General features: G+C 44.8%; 1 protein-coding gene across 3 annotated transcripts in view; it reads left to right on the top strand.

Moving 5' to 3' along the window:
- Nucleotides 1-12,822, top strand: part of LOC137322840 (protein furry homolog) — a 305,481-nt gene that overhangs the window by 178,061 nt on the left and 114,598 nt on the right. For all 3 annotated transcript variants that reach the window (XM_067985968.1, XM_067985965.1, XM_067985966.1), the window contains exons 28-30: nucleotides 6,543-6,653; nucleotides 8,597-8,751; nucleotides 9,686-9,785. In XM_067985968.1, the coding sequence (XP_067842069.1) occupies nucleotides 6,543-6,653; nucleotides 8,597-8,751; nucleotides 9,686-9,785 (366 nt within the window). The remainder of the gene's footprint in view (nucleotides 1-6,542; nucleotides 6,654-8,596; nucleotides 8,752-9,685; nucleotides 9,786-12,822) is intronic.

The following is a 12,822-nucleotide window of genomic DNA, read 5'->3' as shown; positions in this document are numbered from 1 at the left end:
AACTTTTCGGATCCCCTTAAACTGACACCATCAGGATGGGCGGACGCGAAGGCTGCATTCACCACTACATCCGAGGACGAGGAACATCACCGCCCTCGCCAGGCACGGCATGCACTTCCGCCACTTGTAGCTCCACAATACAGTGCTGCACCACAGGGACCTGCACAAGAGCACAGAGGGGATCAACAGAGGACCAACGTCACAAGAGACATTACCTTTGTCAGAGGCTCTACAGTCCGAGGCTCAGCTTCCTGGACCTCTCTGAGAAGCAGTGCATACGGAGGCTGAGAGTCAGTCGCCAGGTGGTCGCAGACATCTGCAGCCTCCTTCATGCCGAGCTGCTCCTGGCAGGGCCTGGTGGCATCTCATTACCAGTCGCTGTTAAAGTGACCACTGCCCTCAACTTCTTCACCTCTGGATCATTCCAGGGTGCCACTGGTGACAACGCCAGGGTCTTTCAGTCGTCTGCCCACAAGTGCATAAGGCAGGTCACCGACGGTTTGTTTTGCAGGGCCTCACAATACGTCAACTTTCCCATGGAGAACCTCAGCCAGACGGAGAGGGCAGAGGGATTCCACTCAGTGACTGGCTTCCCACGTGTAGAGGGTACAATAGATTGCACGCAGATAGCAATCCGAGTACCCCCACACGAGCCAGAATTGTTCATCTAGAGAAAGGATTATCACTCCATCAACGCTCAGCTCGTTTGTGACCACTGCAAAAGATTTCTTCACGTTTGTGCCAGATTCCCTGGCAGCTGCCATGATTCATTCATTCGTTCATTCTCTTCCACGCACCAAACAGCCTTAAGGGCTGACTCCACGGGGACAAGGGATACCCCCTGCACATGTGGCTGATGACACCTCTGAGGAACCCCATCGTGAGCAACAGCGTCGATACAATGACAGCCACATCGTCACCAGGTCTCTTTTTGAACATGCAATAGGGTTGCTGAAGATGTGATTTTGGTGCCTCGACCATTCTGGGGGAGCGCTTCAATACGCACCAGCGAGAGTGGGTCACATTATGGTGCAACAGAGAGGGGTACCGGTTGATGAGGCCTCATCCAGCATCCACATCTGCATTGAACATTGAGGAGGAGGAGGAGGACGGACCCATCGATAGAGCAGCAGCTCACCTGGCTGCTCGTGAGACCAGGGAGTCACTCACATGTGAACGGTTCTCATAAGATCACAAAGTGAGAATAGTCCAGTCCTCACCCACCTGGAAGAGCAGCACCAACACCAGCCATCCCCTCCCCCCGCACAAAACAGTCCAGCAACTGTATATACACCTACTGGGTGGCATCAAGTGTTGCCGTTCATGATGAAGCACATGAAAGGGCGCTATCACAAAAGGCAGTCAACAATGGGCAAGACGTGGCAGTAGTGGTGAGAATGATAACATTTAATGTGACTTTACCAAAAAACAAATATAAATGAAAAACATGACTGTCTGTCAGACACCCTTGTGCATACCCTTCATGATCATGAAACCTTAGCCTTTCTCTTCCTACTAAGAGGGGGGCAGTTGTGGATTTGGTTTTAGGGAATGAAGCTGGGCAGGTGGAAGGAGTATCAGTGAGAGAGCATTTTGGTGGTAGTGATCATAATTCAGTTAGATTTAGCATAGTTATGGAAAAGGACAGAGATAGAACAGGAGTAAAAGTTCTAAATTGGGGAAAGGCCAATTTTACTAAGCTGAGAAGTGGTTTAGCAAAAGTGGACTGGAAACAGCTACTTGAAGATAAATCAGTGTCAGAGCAGTGAGAGGCATTCAAGGGGGAGATTCAAGGGGTTCAGAGTAAACATGTTCCCACAAAGGAAAAGGGTGAGACTGCCAAATCTAGAGTCCCCTGGATGACAAGGAGCATATAGGGTAAGATAAGGCAAAAAAGGGAAGCTTATGTCAGACACCAAGAGCTCAATACTGCAGAAAGCCTAGAGGGGTATAGAAAGTGCAGGGGTGAAATTAAAAAGGAAATTAGGAAAGCAAAGAGAGGGCATGAAAAAATACTGGCAAGTAAAATTAAGGAAAACCCAAAAATGTTTTATAAATACATGAAGAGCAAGAGGATAACTAAGAAAAGAGTAGGGCCTATTAGAGACCAAAAAGGTAACCTATGTGTGGAGGCAGAAGATGTGGGTATGGTTCTTAATGAATACTTTGCGTTTGTCTTCTTAAAATAGGGGGATGATGCTGAGAATGTAGTTAAAGAGGAGTGTGAAATATTGGATGGGATAAACATAGTGAGAGAGGAAGTATTAAGGGGTTTAGCATCTTTGAAAATAGATAAATTGCCAGGCCTGGATGAAATGTATTCCAGGCTGCTAAGAGAAGCAAGGGAGGAAATAGCAGAGGCTCTGACCATCATTTTCCAATCCTCCCTGGCTACAGGTGTGGTGCTGGAGGATTGGAGGACTGCTAGAGGTTGTACCGTTGTTTAAAAAAGGAGAAAGAGATAGACCAATAGGCCAGTCAGTCTAACCTCGGTGGTGGGCAAATTATTGGAATCGATTCTGAGGGACAGCATAAATCGTCATATAGAAAGGCACGGGTTAATCAAGGACAGTCAGCATGGATTTGTTAAGGGAAGGTCGTGTCTGACTAACTTGATTTAATTTTTTGAGGAGGTAACAAGGAGGATCGATGAGGGTAACATGTTTGATGCAGTCTACATGCATTTTAGCAAGACTTTTAACATGGCAGACTGGTCAAAAAAGTAAAAGCCCATTGGATCCAAGGGAAAGTGGCCAGCTGGATCCAATATTGGCTCAGTGGCAGGAAGCAAAGCGTAACGGTTGATGGGTGTTTTTGTGACTGGAAGGATGTTTCATTGGGATCCCGCAAGGCTCAGTACTAGGTCGCTTGCTTTTTGTGGCTTGGACTTGAATGTGGGGGGGCTTCATCAAGAAGTTTGCAGATGATACAAAAATTGGCTGTGTGGTTGATAGTGAGGAGGAAAGCTGCAGACTGCAGGAAGATATCAGTGGACTGGTCATGTGGGCAGAAAAGTGGCAAATGGAATTCAATCCAGAGAAATGTGAGGTAATGCATTTGGGGAGGGCAAACAAGGCAAAGGAGTACACAATAAATGGGAGGATACTGAGAGGTGTAGAGGAACAAATTGGAGTGCATGTCCACAGATCCCTGAAGATAGCAAGACTGGTAGATAAGATGGTTAAAAAGGAATACGGGATACTTTCCTTTATTAGCCGAGGCATAGAATATAAAAGCAGGGAGGTTATGCTAGAACTGTATAAAATATTGGTTAGACCACAGTTTGAGTACTGTGTACAGTACTGGTCACCACATTACAGGAAAAATGTGACTGCACTAGAGAGGGTACAGAGGAGATTTACGAGGATGTTGCCAGGACTGGAGAATTTTATTATGAGAAAAGATTGGATAGGCTGGGGTTGTTTTCTTTGGAACAAAGGAGGCTGAGGGGAGATTTAATTGAGGTATATAAAATTATGACGGGACTAGATAGAGTGGATAGGGAGGACCTATTTCCCTTGGCAGACTTGTCAGTGACCAGGGGGCATAGATTTAAAGTGATTGGTAGAAGGATTAGATAGGAGCTGAAGAGAAATCTTTTCACCCAGAGGGTGGTGGGGGTCTGGAACTCACTGCCTGAAAGGGTGGTAGAGGCAGAAACCCTCAACTCATTTAAAAAGTACTTGGTTGTGCACTTGAAGTGCCGTAACCTACAGGGCTGCGGACCAAGTGCTGGAAAGTGGAATTAAGCTGGAAAGCTCTTTTTCGGCCGGCACGGACACAATGGGCCGAATGGACTCCTTCTGTGCCGTAGCTTTCTATGATACTACTACTTCTACGTGGTGCATCCCCTGTGGCTGCAGCAGAGATAGTGGCAGGTTGCTCATGTCCATGCCCGGGCTGCTTAGATGCTTTCAGCCTATGCCCCCTGGGTTTTGGAGCCCGTGAGGGCCCCGCCAAAGACTGCTCCACCTGCACCTGTGCAGGGGCAGACTCAGCCACCTGGAGAGGAGGCAGGAGAGGGTGAATTTCAGACAGAGACATCACATTGGATCAGGATTAGGGTGAGTGGTAGTGGCGGGGTCACAAATGGGGAGGTGAGGAAGTGCTCAAGAAGGGCAGGTAAGTTGAGGATGAGCCTTAAGTGGGTGTGAGGAGTGATATGATGGAGTAGTCTTGGCAGTGCAGAATGATGTGCGACATGGAATGCAGGAGAATCAGTAAGTGTACTCACTCTTACTGACCTAGTTGAATCATTGAAACGCTTCCTGCATTGGACCCAAATGTGGGATATGTTGCTCCTGCTAGTGACCTCCTCAGCCACCTCGAGCCAGACCTTCTTGGTGGCAGAGGCAGGGCGCTTCCTCCCGTTGGCCGGGTAAAATAGTTCCCTCCTCCTCCTCACCCCGACCAGCAGCACCTGAAGTGAGGCATCACTGAATCTTGGAGCAGCCTTGCCCCTGTACTGGCTCTATTGTGTCTTCTTGCTTCTTGCTCCAGCAAAATCCATTGGAGCAATGGCCCTTTAAATCTGGGCGCTGCAGCTGACGGCCTGTCATGTGGGTGCGCAGTCCGCCCGCTCCGCAGCTTTCAGATGGCAAACCTGGAAACAAAATTAATGGCCACCAATTAAGTTGCGATCGCATGTGGAACGGTAAGTTTATATTACTCGCGTTTGCCGCGCGCCCATTGATTCCCCCCCCCCCCCCCCCCACTGCCATCCCGCCGCCTTATTAAAATCATGCCCTGTATGTCCAATAGCCTACTGCTGGATGGCTAAAGTGCCTGGCTGAGTCAAGCAGTACACCCTTTTAATATGAAAATCGGGGTCATATTTTCATTGCCCCAAAAGTGTGTTAGATCTGATAAACACTCAAGTTGGTATGGTAATGTAATGGATGCTTTTATTTCAAACCCTCTCAAACATGCCTTCAGGATATAACAATATAAGAGGAGACCCTGGAGTGTAATTGCTACACTATGCTTGCTCCCTTGAGGGGGCCCTCCAGTGTTCAATTGACAATATGCAAGTACCATACATATTGGGAAATAAGTGACCGGGTGGCCATCCCCCTATTCCTAGTCAGAATTAGCGGCGTAATTTAAATAGGGCAGAAACCTGGTGGATCCAGATTCCATCCAAAATGAAACACAAGGTGCTAGCAAAGTATGGTGGGTCCATCAGCTCTGAAAAGAGAAAGGGTCTAACTCACACTAAGCACCAAACTGTCTCCCCTCTCCCCAGTAAAAATAGACCCACCCCACATCACTGGCAACCCTTATTGTAAAGGAAATGGAGGATATAGTTAAAGTCGGAAGTAACTGAATGCATTGTTCAGACCATAAGGCTGCGTAGTGCGCAGGAGAAAGATGAGTTATTGGGGTCTAAATTTAACATTGTTGCACCCGTTTTATGAGCCTAAAATGGAAGCAACAATAACCAATTTAGACTTGCAGAGGCCTACACCCGATCTGCATTGAAGTTCAGGTCATTGCTAACTTGATTGGGGCCACTTTTAGGCAGCCTGGTGGCCTCCTGAACTAATGGCAGGCCTCATTTCAATATTGCGCTAATTTTAGACCCGGACTCTTAAATTTGTTTGCCCTAGTTGGTCTGATTGGTATTTCTGGACCTTGAGCAGCCTAACCAGTGGTCTTTAAAGGGACCGCTGGAGGCCACCAAAAAAAGACTCAAAAACATGCTCCTCACAACAAGCTGCACACAACAACTACAGGCTTCAGACAGCCCGCCCTCGTGCCCCCGCCCCCTCCAGGTCTTCAGGGCTTATCTCTGAGCCTCAATGTGGCCAAAATTTGTACGGTCCCGACAGGCGAACAGTGTTGGGGTGCTTCATTGACTCCTGCACCTGATTTATTCTGATGAATTTACTTCAACTCAATTTGCCTGCGTTTGCTTCATATTACCCTTACCTAACAAAAATCTAATGATCTCAGTCTTGAAACTTTCATTGACCCAGCATCTGCATCCTTTTGGGGTAGAGATTTCCAGATTTCCACTTCCCTTTGGGTGAAAAGATGCTTCTTGATTTCACTCCTAAATGGCCAATCTCTAATTTTAAGATTGTGCCACCTTGTTCTCATTTCCCCCGCCAGAGGAAATAGTTTCTTTGTATCTACCCTATTGAATCCCTCTGTCATTTTAAATAGATCACCCCTCAACCGTCTAATTTCAAGGGTATACAAGCCAACTTGATGCATCCTGTCCTCATAATTTAACCCTTTAAGGCCTGGTATCATTCTGGTGAATATGTACTGGACCCCCTCCAAGGCCAGTTTATCCTTCCTGAGTTGCAGTGCCCAAAGCTGAATGCAGTACTCCTGATGGGATCTAACCTTTTTCTTTTCCTGGGGGTTCTATCAGTCTTCTAATGAAGGGACGGAAGGAGGCCAAAAAAATCCAAGATATTTCAGGACGGAAATGTCTACATATTACTTAAACTTTTACTGTAAAATATCTTGTAATTGAGCTAGGTTTGTCATATGTTAAAATGCTTTATCTGTGTTTTTCTTTTATTTCTTAGGCAATGTCAGCTGTACTGTGTTGTGGCCCAGTGTTTGATAATGTAGGTCTCTCTCCAGATGGTTACCTTTATAAATGGCTGGATAATATTTTGGCATGTCATGATCTACGGGTAAGGAACTTATGAAGTCATTTCTTAGTAATAAAGATTGTTGTTGAAAATTCATAATCTTTCACTTTATAGATATTCATTACTTTCACCTCAGTCTGATACAAAATCCAGTTATGCACAAGAGAGGTTAAACACTCTGTTGAATATATTAGATTCTTCCAAAAAAAAACAGTCGGTGACATCAATTGTACATATTTAACTTTGTGGTGTCATAGATATAGTGATTAACCTGCTTCCTGGCACCTCTTCTCAACACTTTGAAATTCTATATGAGTCAAAAGGGAACTTTCTAAAGACAGATAGATCAGCCTAGAAGTAAAAATTTCATTTATTCTACAAAAAATTTTACAGAATTCCAAAACCGTGAATGGTAGAAAACATTTTTATCAAGGAATACTTTTATTATATCAGAGCCAGAGGAATTTAACAATTGTTTCTATACAATATTTCTGTGAGTTTTGAATGTAAATTTGCCAGTTGTATTCTGTAATTGTATTGAAGCAGTACTTTGAATTGTACCAACACACAAGGCTTATAACACTCTGGATATATAAAACGTAATACAATTTTACTGGTAAAATATACCTATTTGAATCACCTGTTAAAATTTGCAATTGGCATTTGCACAGGATACTCTTTTTGTACATCCAGGTTCTTTAGAAGCCAATGTTAACTGTAAAAGCTTCATAATAGTGAATAGTCGGTTTTGGAATGTTATCTTAATATAGTCCTATAAACTGTTTATCATTTTTATAACGGCCCAGACTTTGTTGTTAAAATATCGGTGGCGCTCACCATTATTTATGCGCAAATCATACAGCAACTTCAGGCGAGGCCAGATGCCCGAGAATCCAAAAGTTGCCGTCCGAGATTCGCCCCTCCGCCGTTAGCTTTGCGAAAACGGCATCTTGCTATGTGCCTCACCAGGCATGAAGTTCCTGTATTTGCACGGTAGATACGAACTAAACTCACCACAGAAAGTTAAGTCAAGTCATTTCAAGACTAAGTACCCTTTTAACGTCGTAATAAGTGTTAATTACTGCCAGTCAAGCACTCTGTCACTGAAAATTAAATATTACAAGCGTGGAGTCTCATTCCTTCAGGTTTTTAATTGTTGGAGATTTAAAAGAAAATGTAAAATTAATTTTATTTTTACTTTTCTTTCGTCTTTTTTCTCTCTCTTAATCTAATCTTTTATTGAATTTACCCACTCTAATTTACACTTCCTTCTCAGTCCTTGCACTGTTAATTTCATAACCCTACAATCTGATTGGTTAAGGAGATACACAGTTGTTTGCCCTGTTCACTCTGTTCCCAGATGCCCTATAGAGGGCGTCACGCCACTTCCATCTCAGACTTACAGCAACTTGCGATGCAAAATAGCGTGGAGATTAAACGGGCAAGTCTAACTAACGGAGGGAACTGTTTGTTGCTCTGCTACAGCAAATTCTGGGCCATTGTATGTTGCAAAATAAAAAGGCCATCTAAATGTTTTTGCTTTACAAAATCACTTTCTAATATGACCTTTCAAATTTGATTACACATAAGAACAGAAGGTTGAAACTTGAAGCATGTATGGGCTTCTTCTATTTAAGCAATCAACTGTTAACATGCAGATCTTGCATAAACTTACGTTCTACAGAAAGGCTAACCTTAGAACACCTGCACATTCAAGACTGATTAATTTGGCATTATTTATTTATAAGTGCATATGCATATAAGCCTGGAAATTACACTATGCAATATTATCGTACGAACACTGTGTGTTCATATCAAATTCCTTAGTCCATTGTTCCAATGGCGACGTTTGCCTGTTCAAAATAACTAACAAAGGAATTTGATACAACCATTTTAAGCATTAATATAATAATATGGAATAGTGTGACTTCCAGGCCACAGTAAGAAGCTTCTTACAATATTAATACTTTTTTTTTGTATTGTAGGTACATCAGCTTGGATGTGAAGTTGTGATATTACTGCTAGAACTAAATCCAGACCAAGTAAACCTTTTTAACTGGGCTGTAGATCGTTGCTATACAGGATCTCACCAGTTGGCATCAGGGTGTTTCAAAGCCATTGCTACTGTGTGTGGAAGCAGGTAAAAAAACTTCAAATTGCTGGTCACTGTTCAGCACGTTATGCAAGATACTATCAGATCTGGTATTTGTGATTTCTTACTGCGTCATCTTAATCTTGAATCTTTTTGTACTATTTATATAGTCACTTCTCCACTTTCACAAACTGCCAGTCAGAAAAATATTGATAGCTTTGCATGACAGATGCTGTCGATAGATTTTTACCGTTGGGCGGCCGACCGACGGAGAGCGCCAGCCGCCCGCCCTTGAAGTGGGCGAGGAAGCCCCAGCCATTTTGTGTTTGGGCTTCTTTAAATCTCGCCAGCGAGCTGCAGGCCCCAAACAGATTTCCAGCTGCAGCTTGCCAGCTGTGGGCTGGTGCAGTATTGTGTGGCTCGGACACCACAGATAAGTCCTGGGTGGCCAGGGAGGCAAATGCAGTGGGGGGGGGGGGTCAGTCTGGGCACTCCTGCTTCTCTTGGCTGCACAAAATTATAACCCAGAAACTTTACTGGGCTGTTAAACACCTCTCCTGATTTTCATTTACGTTGACTTCAATAGAAATGAAAATCAGGAGAGGTGTTTAACAGGTGTCCGAGCAGATATCGCGCATTTTATATTATCATCCAAAGTCAAAATTACTCCCAATGTGTCAGCAGACTTGGGTAATTAATTGATGTGATAAGTAAGTAATGTGGTATTAGGAAATTTTTAAAAACCTGCAACGAAGTTTCTAGCTCTGTGGTTCCAGTATGTTCTCGTATTAAAATGTTGTAACCGATGTAGACTAATCCAAGGTTATTCACAGTTATATTTGATATTTCTCAGATTTACTCAGTATAAAAGAAAATGAATGCTGATTCTTTTATTTATTAAGCTAGTGAGGTTAAGGCTGTGTCCAACCATCAGCTAGTATCCTGACAGTGAGTTGTGAAATGTTTTCATTTTTCTTCATAGAAACTATCCATGTGATATAGTGACACTGCTGAACCTCGTGCTTTTTAAAGCTTCTGATACGGACAGGGAGATTTATGAAATCTCAATGCAGCTCTTGCAGGTAATAAAGTGAAATGTAGCAGAGTTTTAACTCTTAAATACTGAAACAAGGTATTCATTATTAATTAAGCAACTCTGCCATTTCCTTATCTACCATAATGATCTCACCATGCTCATTTTGAGCGTCCCCACCCCCTTCTTAATTATTCTCTTTTTCCTAATGTGTTTATTTCTTTTTACATTGTTTGCAAGTTTTTTTCATACTCCATCTTAGCTCGCCATACCTATTTTTTGTTTCTATTTGTTGATTACAATATTTCTCGTGGTGCTTTGTGCTTTGTTGCATGCTTTTTTTTAGTTTTATTTTAGCTTAATCTGACTGTTCATCCTTCACACTACAATCTGATGCTGCCTTTTTTTTCCACATTGGAATGTTCCTGGACTATTCTCTTCCAATCTTACACACTTAATTATTTCTTACTGTTGCCCCATTGTCTTACCAGTTAGCCTTTCTCCCCAATATATCCAGGCTGATCCTTTTTACCCCTATATAATTTGCTTTTCTCCAATAATAGGTTTTTACTCTATTTTTCCTTCTCTATTTTAAAATTAAAACTAATTATGTTCAGATCACAATCCCTAATTTTTCTCCCACCTTTATGTTGCTGACCTGCTCTGGTTCAGTAACCAATGCCAAGTCCAGTATTACATCTTTACTTGTAGGACTTATTACATACAAACTCAGAAAAAGTCCTAAATGCAGCTTTTAAACCCCCCCTCTCATGTAAACCCTCCAGATATTTTATTATCTCAATATATTCTTCATAATTTGCTCGTCCAGAATGGACACCCACTATTGTAATGTGACCTTTTTTACTCCTTAGCTCAACTCCGTATTATTACTTACAATATGGGCTCGATTTTTGGACGTCTGAGCGGGTGGGTTTGTGGCGGGGAGGCTCCGAAAATCGGGGATTCCGTGGGCGGGTCTGGAACCCGGCTCCAACCCGCCCACTTCCGGGTTCCCCAGTGATGCACTGACATACACGCGCAGCCCCCGCATGCGGGACTCCCGCCGGCAATTAAAGCCAGCGGGATCCCACTTAAGGCAATTAATGTGATAGTTCAGATCATTAGCAGACCTGATTTGTAGGATATTTTAGGAGGGGTGGGATTTTCAACTAAACTGAGAGTGTTTCCCCTACTGGGGGAAACACTCCCAGTTCAAATGGACGTGTTGCAACCACCAGCCTATGGCAGCTGCAAAGGTCCATTTGACAGGTGTGGGGGGAGAACCTCACTCATTGCAGGAGGCCGCTCTGTCACTTTGGATAAAGTTTGGCCTCCACCACCCTCCTCCTAACAATAAAATTCACAAACTTGCAACCTCAACCTCAGTGTGCAGACACATTTACCTACCTTGCGGGCCCCCTCAAACGTACATCTTCCAGATGGGGGCCGCCACAGCTGCAGTCATGACCTCCTCAGAGGACGAACAGCATCACCAGCCTCACCGGCCACGCCGTCCACCTCAGACACATGGAGCTCCACAACACACTGCTGTGACACATCCACCTGCACAGCAGGAGGGAGGGAAATGGCAGAGAGAGATGCGTTGCAGAAGGCACTACCCTCACCACAGGGTCTACAGAGCGAGGCTCAGCTTCCTGGACCTCTCTGAGCGGCAGTGCACATGGAAGCTCAGAGTCACTCGACATGTAGTCGTGGACATCTGCAACCTCCTTCTTGCCGAGCTGCTCCTGGCTGGCCTGAGCACCATCTTCTTACCTGTCGCTGTCAAAGTCACCACTGCCCTCAACAACTTCTCCGCATCCTTCCAGTGTGCCATCGGGGACATCGCCGGTGTCTCTCAGTCGTCTGCACAAAAGAGCCCTGCAAATACACCTAGGCAGCATTTGACCGAGTGTGGCACCAAAGAGCCCCAGTAAAATTGAAGTCAATGGGAATCAGGGGGAAAACTCTCCAGTGGCTGGAGTCATACCTAGCACAAAGGAAGATGATAGTGGTTGTTGGAGGCCAATCATCTCAGCCCCAGGACATTGCTGCAGGAGTTCCTCAGGGCAGTGTCCTAGGCCCAACCATCTTCAGCTGCATCATCAATGACCTTCCCTCCATCATAAGGTCAGAAATGGGGATGTTCGCTGATGATTGTACAGTGTTCAGTTCCATTCGCAACCCCTCAAATAATGAAGCAGTCCGAGCCTGCATGCAGCAAGACCTGGACAACATCCAGGCTTGGGCTCATAAGTGGCAAGTAACATTCGCGCCAGATAAGTGCCAGGCAATGACCATCTCCAACAAGAGAGAGTCTAACCACCTCCCCTTGACATTCAACGGCATTACCATCGCCGAATCCACCACCATCAACATCCTGGGGGTCACCATTGATCAGAAACTTAACTGGACCAGCCATATAAATACTGTGGCTACAAGAGCAGGTCAGAGGCTGGGTATTCTGCGGCGAGTGACTCACCTCCTGACTCCCCAAAGCCTTTCCACCATCTACAAGGCACAAGTCAGGAGTGTGATGGAATACTCTCCACTTGCTTGGATGAGTGCAGCTCCAACAACACTCAAGAAGCTCGACACCATCCAAGATAAAGCAGCCCTCTTGATTGGCACCCCATCCACCACCCTAAACATTCACTCCCTTCACCACCGGCGCACTGTGGCTGCAGTGTGTACCATCCACAGGATGCACTGCAGCAACTCGCCAAGGCTTCTTCGACAGCACCTCCCAAACCCACGACCTCTACCACCTAGAAGGACAAGAGCAGCAGGCACATGGGAACAACACCACCTGCACGTTCCCCTCCAAGTCACACACCATCCCGACTTGGAAATATATCGCCATTCCTTCATTGTCGCTGGGTCAAAATCCTGGAACTCCCTTCCTAACAGCACTGTGGGAGAACCGTCACCACACGGACTGCAGCGGTTCAAGAAGGCGGCTCACCACCACCTTCTCAAGAGCAATTAGGGATGGGCAATAAATGCTGGCCTCGCCAGCAATGCCCACATCCCGTGAACGAATTTTTAAAAAATACACCTATACCCACTCTGCAGTGACACAATGG

Source organism: Heptranchias perlo, chromosome 6 (assembly GCF_035084215.1).
Source record: "Heptranchias perlo isolate sHepPer1 chromosome 6, sHepPer1.hap1, whole genome shotgun sequence".
Taxonomy (NCBI): domain Eukaryota; kingdom Metazoa; phylum Chordata; class Chondrichthyes; order Hexanchiformes; family Hexanchidae; genus Heptranchias; species Heptranchias perlo.
This window is presented reverse-complemented; position numbering and strand designations above follow the sequence as displayed.